The sequence below is a fragment of the Desmodus rotundus genome, chromosome 3, assembly GCF_022682495.2.
Source record: "Desmodus rotundus isolate HL8 chromosome 3, HLdesRot8A.1, whole genome shotgun sequence".
In the NCBI taxonomy this organism is placed as follows: domain Eukaryota; kingdom Metazoa; phylum Chordata; class Mammalia; order Chiroptera; family Phyllostomidae; genus Desmodus; species Desmodus rotundus.
In genome coordinates, this window is record NC_071389.1 from 67999017 (window position 1) to 68013392 (window position 14376).

Sequence of the window (14376 nt, forward strand, 5' to 3'; positions counted from 1 at the left end):
CAGGTAAATGTATTAAAATCTGCTCAGAAAACATAATAAAAAGGAATTTCCAACTGAAGACCTATAATGATTTCATTTTATTAAGTAAATTCAATCTCTTCTAGCTTTGCAGATTCACCATAAACTGGATCTATTCAACCTACCCTTATTTCCCAGAACTTAGTCACATGAATTCTTAACCAGTTCTGGCCTCCTCTGAACTCCCACCCTCTGTGCTCTGAGCTCACTCTCACCTCTGAGCTCTTGTGGTCCCCAGCTGCACTGTGCTCACACTTTCCTCCTAACCATGTTTTCTGCCTGGGGCCTGCTTAAGCCTAGCGCTCTGGCCTACTCTGAATCGCACAATTAGTATTTCATCAGAAACTGTTTTAGTTTTTAATTTGCACAATCCAGCTTTTTAACGGTAGAAAATTTACCCTGTTGATGAATTTTCTTTGCATGTCTGTGTAACATAAAAGATTGCTTTCCCAGGCCACACATGAAAAATTTATGTTAAAGTAAAGCCTCCTCTGAACTATTTTCTGCCAGTCCTGATGAGAATATCACTATTTTTAGTCAAGGTACATGACAGGCAAATTTAATATTTGCTGACTGATTTTTAGGCTAGTTTTAGAAATAAACTCAATCTACATACAATTTTCTTAATTCACCAACATTAAGGCCTCCTTATCACTATAAGTCAAAATTATGAATCGAAAATTGTTTTATTTTAGTCACAATTAACTTGAGAAAACCTTCTGAACGCAAAGAATAATACTTGGGTTCCCAAAAGAATGAGGATTTCTAGAACATGATTATTTGTAACTTGTTTTTTTATACTTGGCTATTAGATCAGAAGAGATTATAAAAAATGCACACAAATAAGTAAAAATTATACATAATCCTGAATCCCTCAAATCATGGCTGAAAATCAATATTTACAGGAATGACCCCCAACATTGTCAGTCAAATTAAATTGAACCACATCTAAGATTTCTCAGTTTTGTTAATGTTTGTTTCTTCATTCAGAATTTACTTAGATTGACTACCTCCAGGAGGTATTACTCAAAACACTCAGACTTTAACTGAAGAGTGTAACACCAGGAAAGGGTAATGTCCAAACTTTTTCCTTTGAGGTTTTAATTAATTTAGTGGCCAAGATGAGTTTTTTTCTTAACGAAGAGGTTTGTGTTACCCATTCAAATCTCATTACTGTGAATGAACATTATTGTACAAAGAATCAAAGATAAGATGACGTGGTTTTCCATTCATATTTAGAAAGATATTTATCATTAGAAAATAATAGAGGACAAGGAAATTGACCTAGAGCCACATTAACAAAAAAGTATTTCTCTAATCAAAACACATTGGATTAAATAATTTAAATTACTTAATATAGTACCCTAAAACTATCTGAATTTCATGAGTCGAATCTTACAGATTCAAGGTGGTGCCAGTTTAAAAGTGTTCAGATACTAAGAAATCTGTTAACTGATATTAGGCAAGTATCCTTTTTTGCAATCTCAGTAATACCACCAAGAGAAAAAGACGAGAAGAGTAAAAAGACTTCCCTCTCTCCACAACGGTAAATACCACAAATCTATTGGTATAAAAAATTAGTTTAATTGAAGTCCTCTGACTCTTAGACAAACTATCAACGGTTCTTAGATTACAATAAAAAATAAAATATTTTAATGCAAATATCAATTGACTATTTTAGATCATGATGAAAGAGGTTTAAGGAAAATAAATCCTCAATATTGGAACAGAAAAAAATCTTTTTAAAAAGAAGACAATTTTCTAAAATAGAAATACAATCAAGAATTTACAGAAAACATTTATCAGGAAAGAGTCAGTCACAACCAGTAATAAAAGTGTTGTTACAATACAGAGGAAGGAAGAAAGAAATATGTGAAGATCAAAATTTATCACTTACCTCATGATTCAGCTCTGCTATCTGATCTTTCAGTTCCCTAATATACTGGTTAGAATCAGACTTGTTAAGCTGTCCTTGAAGCTTTCCTTCTTCTTTCTGTTTTGTGACAACAAAGCAAAAACAAAAGAGATTTTACAGCATGTACTCAAATATTTGAAAATATAGGACAGCATAGTGGCATATCCTTTAATTGGCTAAATTCTGAACAAGTTTGTTGTCAAACTATTTCTAAAAAATGACTCATAGTAAGCTATACTGAATATTTCTAAATAATGCTTAATGGAACTGGTTTACAATAAACACAATTTACCTTTTGACTCTTACAAATCAATAGTTAAGTGGATCCACTAATGAAAAAATTACCCTAGAATTTCAGAGCCATTTATCTAGTTATTTTGAGGGCAAATGATTTTCTCTCTATAAGAGATTTATTGCTTAGTTGAGAATATGGTGAGTCTCCTACAGCTACCCTGGGAATCTGCTTTTGATTGAGGAACAGAGAAGGGGAGGAAAAAAAAAGTACTCCAAACCACTCTTAAAAGGGGAGGACAGCTTTTAATCTCTTCTGTTCAAGCAGCTCAGGAGGTGTGCTGGAGTCCTAGATAGGGATGATTAAATGTGCTCCACTCCTAAGAGCTACTTCCACAACCTCAAAGGTAACACTTTCCAGGGATATAGGTTGGGAAGGGGAGGAGCTGCCTCTTTCTTATGTCATCTGAAAACAAATGAACTTTCAAGATAAAGGCTTACTAGACAGTGAAAACAGGATTGTTTTGGATCACTGGATTATTTGTAATTAGGAAGTCACATGTGATGCTTAAAATGTTAAGAAGCTCTGATTCGGAGACGTGTACTTAAACTACTGAGTAACTCCTGAAACCAGAAAAGCACTGGGTTACTTTTAAGTCACCAACCACTCATTTCCTTCCATGGAGACAACCATTGTTAACAGATCTTAGTGTAGTCTTGCCCTGATAGTTTGTACATATATAATCAAACATACATGCATACGTTTACTTGTACTATAGATACTGTACCCACTGTTCTACACTTGCTATTATTTCTCAAGAATACAGCTTGAAGATCATATCAGTTTGTGTAAAGCACCAAGGTACACATTTTGATTTGAGAGCTTTGAAAGTCCTATAAAAGTTATGTTAGTGATATCTAAATATTTATAGGGCTTTTTTTTAAACTAGGTTTTGAAATGTGCCTTAGGTACTGTACAATTACCTTGAGAGTAAGGGGTTGCAGTGAAGAGCATTTTCCAGTGTGGAGATACCTACAGCTCTTTTTCCGTTCACAGTAAGAAGGGACCTTGGACATCACCTGGTTTGGTCCTCTGACTACAGCCACGTCTCCCCTCTACTTTCCTTCTACACACCTTCCCCTAACTTCCTCGACAGAAAGAGGAACTAGCTAGACCTACTCCAGCCACAGAATGGGTAGCTCCTCTGTAGTCAGGGTACCATCCCAACACGACTGCTCTTCTGCACTAATTGGTCTTGCCACCTCACCTGAATTCTTACACACCCTGTCTGTTCCTCAAACCCTTTCATCAAGTTATTGCTATGAGCCAGTGGTTTTCAACCTTTTTCATCTCATGGCACACATAACTAATTATTAACATTCTGCAACACACCAAAAAATATATATTTTTGTCAGCCTGAGGAAAAAATAGGTATAATTTTGATTTATTCATGTTGGGAACTGCCCTGCCTGGTTTCAGAAGCTGTAACCCCTTGTAGCTAAGGCTGAGTGAGAGACCTTGGGACCAGAAGCCACTAAGGAGACAAGGCTTATCTCCCTGGCAGGAATACCACCTCTGCCCACTTTACTTCATCCTGCCTGGCCCCCAGTGCATGACCGGTTAGCCAATGACAGGTAAGATTCCTCAAGGGAGGGACGACTTAAGACAGGCATGGTCACGAGGGAGCCCTCAGGGAAGGACTTGGGGGGCTACGGAGAAAGGGGGTGGTGGACCCTTGCCCCTCAGCTTTGACATAGACTGAGTCCTCATTGTCTGCAAGAATTCTCCTAATCTCTTGGCTGCCTTACTTCCCCTGCTCCACCTAAGCCTGAAACAATGCTGGAGGTGGGTGCGGCCCTGTGCTGGAAAGGGCGGGTTCCCCAGGGTAATCAGGCCTAAGAAAGAATGCATAAAATCCTGTGAAACCTACTTTGCTGATACCCTCAATTTAAATGATAAGGGTCCAAGCATGAAATGAGTTTGTTTCCCCAAAGTTTTATGGTTCTTTAGCTATCTGACCTTGACTCAGAATAAGCCCTCAGAGTTCTCTGAATGTTATCTATTTGATTATTACTGCCTGACAATGATTAATGAGCTTTCCATATACACCCTGTATTCCTGTGCAAATTAAGCCAATAAAAGCCTGTCAAGACAAGGGTCAGTGTTATCCCCTTGAAAAAGTGGCCATGTCGTCCCTTTTCCTCCATAGGACTCGGTAGTCCGTGTGAATTTGTCTCGTCTCAGCCACAACGCTGCGGACACTGCTTGCCAGTGTCCGCGTCACATTCACACTAAACTACTACTGTTGTGTTGGCTGTTGTCATTTTTTTATTTGACAGTCTAAGGGAAAAGAGGTCAGTACCCCTGACTATATAGCAGGGTATCACATGTTTTTAAAAAATCTTGCAGTACACCGGCTGAAAATATGCTGCTATAGCCCTTGCCTGCCCTTATTGCTTTTTTGTTCTTTTTCTTTTGGCAATATGCCTTAAACACCTTTTATGGAATATGGCCTGCTGAAGCAGTTTGATGTAACTAATATTTGTATAGCTATAAGAGAACAACTATAATTTCTACAGGCTCTAAAACTTTCCTTATATATTTAAACACATGGATATCACATATAAATCACCCAAGCAAAGATCTGTTTTAACAAGTACTACATTCCAAATATGCTAGACTTCTTAAATATATACAAAAGATAAACTAAGAATTTTAGCCAGAAGCCTCCATTTAAGAAAACAATATATTTTGAAAATTTAGTTAAAATATTATTTGTTTGGCCAGAGAAGGGCAGAACCAACAGAAGAGCAGAAAACAAGTCAGAGTACTAATTAAATCATCCCTGAGGCCTTTCCTACCTGTTTTTTCATTTATACAAACCAATAAAGTCCCTTTATTATATGAATCAGTTTGCACATGGGTTTCTGCCACTTGTTACCATAATAGCTTAAGTACTTTGAACACTTATCAGACCTTCTCCACTGAGATTTCCCCAAAGGAGTTAAACCCTAACTCCTAAAAGCATCATTATATATGTAATGATTTAACTCTCCTTCCAAATTCAGTCTGTTTCAGTCTGTCTCATCCTGAGATTTTCCTTGGCTATATACTCATTCCACCTCAGTCCTATACATCCCAAAGTAGGGAAGGGTGATGATGGCAAGCAGAAGGGGATAAGTAGTGAGTAAGTGAAGTGAGAAGAAAGAATGTAGGGAAGAGAAAAAAATATACGGAGGGAGACTCTTCATTGACGTAAAATAAACGAAGCCATTATTTTCACAGAATGTATTTTCCAAGTACCATATGTAACACAAGAAATGGCGGCAGCAACTGAGTAAGTAGATACACTTCCTTCCGCAGGGGACTGATGTGATAAAAATTATTCATTTGGACATATATGTTCAGCTGTCCTTTTCAATGGCTTTTACTTTTAGCATCACTTCATATTAATTCCCTTGAAGTGGTTGATTAAATAGAAAGTGCAGTCTACTACTGGGAAGAAATCCTTCAGGATGAGATGGACAGGCCAGATATTTGTGGTTTGGAATTAGACTTGGAGAGAGATGCCTTTCAGTCTCATCCTCAGTAAAGGCGAAGTTTTTGAGGGTGTCGGACACCCCAGAGCAACAGTGTCATGTGGGATAAAATAAAAATTTCAGGACAAATACTGGGTTGGCCAAAAAGTCTGTTTAGTTTTTTTCCATAAAATAAAAGAAAACTTTTAAGTTTCACCAATAACTTTATTGATTAAGATATTTTGATTGTGTCGGCTGTCTCCCACTATTGGCTTCTAATAGGTAGAGGCCAGGGGTGCTGCTAAATATCTTTCACTGCATAAGACAGCCCCACAGCAAAGAATTATTTGGGCAAAATGTCAATAGTACCAAGAAACTTTGCAAACCACTTTTGACATGGGTGATCAGTCACAGCACCTTCTCCATACACTGCACAAATCTTTCTTTGCATTTCAGTTGCTTTTTTACCTTTCCTGAAATAATAAAGCATACTATGCCAAAAATGTTGGATATTTTCTTCCATCTTCAATATTGAAATGGCTATACAAAAATTCACCAATTTTGATAAGTTTTTTAAAATGCAAGCTGGTATAACAGCTGTCACAATACAATCTAACAAAATTGTTTTGAATTAAGTTCAAAACAACTAAGTACTACTAGAGCCATTTTACAGAAAAACCAAACAAACTTTATGGCCAACCCAATAAAATGACAAAACCGAGGTAAGCTCTAATGTTGTAAGATAGAATTTCAACAATGCAGAAATACTGAAAGTTTAAATAATGTGAAATAACCAGTAACAATAATTAATACCAATTCTTTCCTATAGGGAAACTTGCATAAAAAAAAGTTTGTCAAGATAGGAATCAGCCCTGGCTAGTTGGTTGAACAGTCCTGTACACCAAAAGGTTGTAGGTTCGATTCCCAGTTAGGGCACATGCCTGGGTTGCAGATTTGGTGCCGGTTAGGGCATGTGCAAGAGGCAACTGATGGATATTTCTCCCTCACACTGATGTTTCTCTCCCTCTTCCCCTCCCTTCTCCTCTCTCTAGAATCAATAAGCATTTTTTATCCTTGGGTGAGGATAAAAAAAATTTAAAAACATAGGAAGAATCAAAATCTGTTTTTACAAAACGCGATCAGGTAACTCCAAAGGGCTGTTTCCTCCAAAGGTAGGTCTTAGTAAGGTTTAGCTAAAAACTTTGTTATAACACCCTGATTTCTTCGGAGGAAAGGCCCTCTTAGATTTTATGACTAAAAAAACCCAGATGTTCCCTGAATTTCAATTATAGAAAAAGGGCAGAATTTCAGAGAGAAAAACTTTATATACCATCTGTATATAATTATTCTTTTAATATTTAAATATAACTTTATAAAGCTTAAAATTTGGTTTCTTCTGCAAAACTTTTACATACAAAAAGTCAGATTGATGGCCATTAAATCATTGTTTCTCTGGATATACCGCTCCCCCCCGCAAATAACAACTTGTAGGGCACACTGGCTAAACTGAGGGAAGAGAAAGGGTGATTAAGCAGCTCCTGGCTCTAGCAGTGAGCCCAGGACAAGACTGTCACCATCCCAGCACACCTGTCACACATTAGTAGCACCTTAGTGTGAGAGACACACCAGCTGGAAAGCTCTGTAAGGAGTATTCTAATTCAACAGTCTGCTTAAAGGGAACATAGCTGCTATTTCAAAAATAGAAGTGAAGAGTGAGAGGTGTTGTAAATGCTACTTAATAAATTAAAATGTATAAATGACCTTTTATCCAGACGTCGGGATTTTTATGTTCTACCAATGGGCTCTAATTATAATGTGTTAATTCAAAGTCTTTTAAGGACCCTCTTTAAATGTCAGCTGGCCTGGCCCTGGCCTGGTTGCTCGGTTGGTTAGAGCATCGTCCTGACACACCAAGGTTCCCGTTCAGTCTCCAGTCAGGGCTCATACGAGAATCAACCTATGAATGCACAAATCAGTGGAACAACAGATCGATGCCTCTCTCTAAAAATCAATAAAAATGTAAAAACTGAGTAACTATATATTTATAATACCCCCAAAATCTAATCAACTGTTATATTCTAAGAAGTAGATATCAATGTAATTTCACTTGTGAGACACTTCATTCAATTATTTAATATTAAGAGTTTTTGCAAGTATTTTTAAGCTTTCTATTTCCAAGCAATGTCCACATTGCTCTTTCTGATAAGCAGGTGGGAAAATGTCAGCTATACTAATAAATTACCAGGAACCTGATTTTCCTGAGGGTTTTTTTTTTTTTTATTGGTAAGGGGCGGTCTAGCTGATAACAACAACAGATTACCAGTTAACAGCTTTCCTAAGCAAAACTAATTAGGTAAATAACAAACTTAAAGAGCTGCAACACACTGACAATTTTGGTATTCTGTAACGTCACTGAAAAGACCTTAAATACATTTCCTTTGGCACACAATAAAAGAAACTTCGTATTTACAGCATAAAGTAACAGATGAAAAAGGTCTAAATGCACATTTCACTCTCAGATCTATCTTTGAGTAATTATTTTAGCAATTACCATTATGATATCTATAGTAATCTAATTTATATTAAGGCTGTAAACCATAGAGCTTTGTACATAAGCCTCTTAACCAAAAGTTCATCATCTATAACTCTATTTACTAATATTCATATTTAAGTGACTAGAGGTAAAGTATAGCAAGTTTAACTTACTCTGAAATGCATAAAAATAAGGTGGCTAGAATGGTGGATAGGCGAGTATCTGACAAAGCAATAGATAAGACACATCAAAATATTAATTTTAGAATGGAGGTGGTGAGTTTATGGTGTTCATAATATAATTCTTTCAACTTCTGTATGTTTGAAATTTTTCATAGAGAAATACAGGAGGAAGAAGTCATCAATAAAAATGAATCATTGTCTCTCCCTCCCATCTGCTAAGAAGCAAGCACTTGGTCCACACCAGACTTCATTTACATATGTGAAAAGATATCTATCACTAAAGGTAGGAATGGATACTACTTTCTTTACATTTTATTGGAAACTTAAGACACTAAAAAGTAATATGATTAAATCATATAAATTAGTATCTCATTAAAATAGAACACACTTTTAGAGAGGGCTGAGTTACAGTTCATCTCTGTATTTCGTAGTAGATTTTATAGTTGTTACCTCAAGATCCATTCCCTCTCCCTCATTATGCAGTGGTATTAGGACTGGAATTATCGCCATCCTTAACCCCATTTGCAGGCCTTGACTGGCAGGGTTTAAACCCAACAGGATAATCACACTTGTGTTGCACAGTGATTGATTCAGGGGTTGTTCAAATAGTGTGATTTTCAAAAACTTCTGCTGGAAATTATGGGGTATAGCTTCTTATTCTGGAGATTATGATACATGGGTATAAAGCTCACCTGCTAGTCATTTTAACACAATAAGGAAAACCTCCTGAGGAGAAAAATGATAAGGGCAGAGCAATGGGAATCACGGTTAAATGCAGCAAGTTGGAATCCAAATCAAACTTCCTGAAGCGACCCTACTTTTGAACTTTTCAGATACACGAGCCCATAAATCTCTTTTATTATTTAAGGCATAAATTCAGAATTGGGTTTTCTGTTATCTGTAAAACATCCTATTTTAAAATATTTTTAAAATATGGCTAAGTAAAAGAGCATAAAAATATAACAACATAATCTAGGAAATCCTTAAAATAATTAATTTCCAAAGATGATTATGGAGAAAAATCATTTGGGGAGTTTTGTAGACATATAGGTTAAAAGAACCCATCTCTGACCTATGGAATTCTGGGAGTGGCACTTGAAAATCAGGACACTGAAAGCTACAGAAGCGGGGATGACAATGTCGCCAGCGTGCAGACCTACCCTTGCAATGGCCTGGTTTGAACCACCTTTGAAAATTAACTATTTTTTAACACAAACTCAAAATTCTATTTATGTGTTAATTATAAATTACTTTAATCATACTTCCTAAGGATCTCAAATATTTTCTGAGTTTATTCTCATCATAAAAATTACTTAGCATAATTTTACATATAAAAGAGAGAGAAATATTTCTTTCAACTACTACCACAGTGGTACATGTGGTAGATGACCAAAATTCGTAACCTTATTTACAAATGGTCTCCACATTTCCAGAAAGAATATATTTAAAAACAAAAATAGAGGAAAACTGTCAAGGGTTTTTAAATTAATTTCTTTCAATTCTGCTATCAGTTTCACTTCACATTATTTCTATGCTGGTTTTAGCTGGTCAGTTCCCTGTCTACAGAGGTTGGTTCAATTTTGAACTCAAATCCCTTTCTTGGTTAACCTACCTCTCAAACAAAAAATATTATTTTAAAGTCTAGTAATATATGATGAGGAACTAAATAAAATATTTAGGATCTGAGAAAATTCCACACATATGACCCCTATGACTGAAAACTAAGATACCTGGTTCTAAAGAATAAAGAAAAACCAAATATTTGGAGACCAGCAAAATGATTCTTTAAAAAGTTAAAAGCATCAATATCAATGAGGAGATATGGCAGTGAATAAGGGAAATATGAAGTTCAATTCTCTAAACTTTTTATTAGGTAACAGGTTGATATAATCAAAGAGCTATATATAGCTGTTTGGTTATAGCACATAAATGTGCGTGTGGAGAGAAATACTTTACTGAGAGCAGTGATTCTGGTGTTCAACTACCTACGACTGTTTACTAATGACTTTAGGCACATACACTCGCTGTTTCCTCCCTGCAACCGTGGGAGCTGTAATCAGAGAAAGGACGAGGTAGAGATGGAATGAGCCACATACTCTGTTACAGGATATGCCACATATTCTGTTACAGTTGATTGAAAAATCAATAAATGCTGTAGTCAGCAGGAAAAAGTGACTGTATTTGTGCAGTGTGTAAATGGTCACAGTACAAAGTGGACATTTTAATCAGACATATCTTAACTACATCTACTGTAGTCCCACACACTATTTAGAAAGTTGAATACATGTGGTGGTTCCTCAAGCCAGAAAATTGAAGAGAAAATGTGAAATGTTTTCTCCACGGCTCTAAGCAGCATGTTTTTACTTGTTATATTGCACCAAAACTGAGATGAATGCATTAAGTTGCTTGGAACCATTGCTTGGCAGGAAAGTGGGGTTTAGTAGTATATAATCTTAAAAAATAGCATGGAGGTGAGAGAAGAGGCAGGAGCCAGGTTTGTTTAAACTCACGAATTTAGTCAGCCTCATTTTAAAAAAAGACATTGTGGCAGGCATGCGTAGAAATCCATTATTGTTTGTTTCCTTATCTGTGTTTTTAATGCTGGTTGTAACTTACCCTATCTTGCCACATGAAGGGCACTTCCTTAGACAGGAAGATAGCGGATTTCAAAAGCCATTGTTACAAGCCATAGGCTTTTTAAAAAAAGATTTTATTTATTTATTTTTAGAGTGAGAGGAAAAGAAGGAAAAAGAGAGGGAGAGTAACAATAATCGGTTGCCTCTCGCACACACCCCAACCTGAGACTATACCCCACAACCCAGGTTTGTGCACTGACCAGGAATTGAACTAGAGACCCCAACGACCTCTTGCTCTGCGTGAGAACATCCAACCAACTGAGCCACACTGGTCAGGGCTCAAACCATAGGCTTTTTAATACTCTCTACAACCAGATAATTTGCTTAGAAGTTTTTGGGCTTTTTAAAGAGAAATTAACCAGTTAATGCCCCGTTAATGTACTACATACATTGATGAGGTAGCAGCAAACACCCTAGATCAGAAGGCAACATTATTTTTAAATAATATAAAAGCATCTTGTATATTTATTTACATCTTACAAAATTTTCTCTAGCCTTTTAGTTTTCAAAATTTTCAAATTTACACATTTAAAGTAATAGTACAACACCCATATGCCCTTTAGCTACGATCACTAATTACTATTTTGCACCATTTGCTTTCATTTTCTATTTATATCTTCTGAAGCATTTGAATGTAAATTGCAGATAAGACATTTCAGTACTTACATATTTTAGTACGCATCTCCTAAGAATAAGGAACTGTCTTACATAACCAAATGCCATTATAACCCTAAATTAATAGTAATCCCACAGTATATTCATTGAACATGTATAGTACCTATTTAAATTTCCCTAAAAAGGCCCCAAATGTTTATTACTGTCCAGAATCATACCAAGGTTCACGGTTACATTTGGTTATTATGTCTCTTTAGCCTTTTTAAATCTATAGTAGTCACTCTGCCTTTTTTTTTTTAATGACATCTTTGATATTTTTGAAGAGGCCCAGTCTAAAAGTTGTGTATTACTCCAAGTAAAGTGCTGTTTTTATTTCCTTTTTCAAACCAAGTAGGCAGTGAAGTAAAACTAATGTAATGTACATTTAATGGGTGGTTGGATGAAGGGAGTAAGTATAGACTAAGACATTTTTGCCTCTTATTAATAGACTAACCCATAGGTTTAACTATGCGGTCCAAAAAACTCTTTCCATATTTAACATCACTTTAAACATACAAGAGCCATTTAGTCTATCATTGTCTCTTCACAAAAATATTTGAAAAAGTAGGCAGATGACTTTAAATTCTGGGAAAAGCACAGTGTTAGTCACAAGGACATCTCTAAGAAAGAGAGAGGACTTATTAAAGAGAGCATCAAACAATCACACATTAAACTTCATATTGCTCATTGAGACAGTGCTCAGAGCTTAAAAAAAAAAAACAAACCCTCAGGGAGTTCCGGCCAACATGGAGGTATATGTAGAAACACTTTGCTTTTTCACACAACCAAAAGAAGGATTCACAACCAATTTAAAAACAAAAACCAACCAGAACAATCAAACTTCATGGAACTCTGACAGCCAAGGAGATAAGGAAACATTCGTCCTGAGGGATAGGATGGTTGGAGGTGTGCAGCCAGGTGGAGAGGATGCGGAGCAAGGTGGCGGACACGTGACCATGGCAGAGGCTGGTGGACCTGGTGCTCATAAGCCAGGAGGAACGATGGGAGTGAAATAGACCATGAAACTCAGGGTTTCAGCACAGGAAACTAAAACCTCTGGCTGTAAAATCCTGTGGGGGCTGCAAAGGCATGAGAAACTCCCAGTCTTACAGGAGAGTCCATTGGAGAGGCCCATGGGTCCTAGAATGTACACAAACACACCCACCCAGGGATCAGCACCTGAAAGGGCACAATCGCTTGTGGGTAGGGGGGAAAGTGACTGAAAGCTGGCTGAGAGCCAAGCAAGTGCCATCTGTTCCCCCTCTAACCCCTCCCCAACAGGCAGCACCAAAATGCAGCAGAGAGTTGCCCCAACCTGGCAAATACCCAAGGCTTCTGCTCCTTACAACGTAACAGGTGCACAGAGACAAAGAAATATGGTCCAAATGAAAGAACAGATCAAAACTCCAGAAAAAGAACTAAGCAACAAGGAGATAGTCAACCTATCAGATGCTGAGTTCAAAAAACTAGTAATCAGGATACTCACAGAACTGGTTGAGTTTGGTCACAAAATGAAGGAAGAAATGAAGGCTATACAAAGAAAATAAAGGAAAATATATAGGGAATCAAAAGTGAAGGGAAGGAAACCAGGACTCAAATCAATGATTTGGAACAAAAGGAATTAATAAACATCCAACAGAACAGAATGAGGAAACAAGAATTCAAGAAAAATTAGGACAGGCCAAGGAACCTCTGGGACAACTTTAAATGCTCCAACATCCGAATCATAGGGGTATTGGAAGGAGAAGGGGGAGAAAAAGAAATTGAAAACTTATTTGACAAATAATGAAGGAAAACTCTCCCAATCTGGCTAAGGAAACAGACTTCCAGGAAGTCAAGGAAGCTCAGAGAGTCCCAAAGAAATTGGAACCAAGGTGGAACACACCAAGGCACATCATAATTAAGTTATCCAAGATTAAAGATAAAAAGAGAATCTTAAAAGCAGCAAAAGAAAAGAAGACAGTTACCTACAAAGGAGTTCCCATAAGACTATCAGCTGATTTCTCAAAAGAAACCTTACAGGCAAGAAGGGGCTGGCAAGCAGTATTCAAAGTCATGAAAGGCAAGGGCCTACATCCAAGATTACTCTCTCCAGCAAAGCTATCATTTAGAATGGAAGGGTGGATAAAGTGCTTCCCAGATAAGGTTAAGTTAAAGGAATTCATCATCACCAAGACTTTATGATATGAAATGTTAAAGGGACTTATCTAAGAAAAAGAAGATCAAAAATATGAACAGTAATGAGTAGATCAAAAAACTATGGTACATTTACACAATGGAATTCTATGTAGCAGAGAGAAAGGAGCTCCTACCCTTTTTGACAGCATGGATGGAATTGGAGAGCATTATGCTAAGTGAAACAAGCCAGGCGGTGAGGGACAAATACCACATGATCTCACCTTTAACTGGAACATAATCAACAAAAGGAAAAAGCAAACAAAATATAACCAGAGACACTGAAGTTAAGAACAATCTAACAATAGCCAGAGGGGAGGGGGGAAGGGATAGTGGGGAGAAGGGTTTTTAGGAACTACTATAAAGGACACATGGACAAAACCAAGGGGGAGGGTGGAAGCAGGGGAGGGAGGTGGGTTTGGCTGGGGTGGGGTAGAGGGGTGGGGAGAAAATGCAGACAACTGTAACTGAACAATAAAATAATTTAAAAATTGAAAAAAAATATGAACAATA

At 36.9% G+C, this 14376-nt stretch overlaps 1 protein-coding gene across 11 annotated transcripts in view; it reads right to left on the bottom strand.

Moving 5' to 3' along the window:
• Positions 1-14376, bottom strand: part of EVI5 (ecotropic viral integration site 5) — a 205230-nt gene that overhangs the window by 33650 nt on the left and 157204 nt on the right. For all 11 annotated transcript variants that reach the window (XM_045199567.3, XM_053920057.2, XM_053920054.2 and 8 more), the window contains one exon: positions 1916-2011. In XM_045199567.3, coding sequence (XP_045055502.2) covers positions 1916-2011 — 96 coding nt within the window. The remainder of the gene's footprint in view (positions 1-1915; positions 2012-14376) is intronic.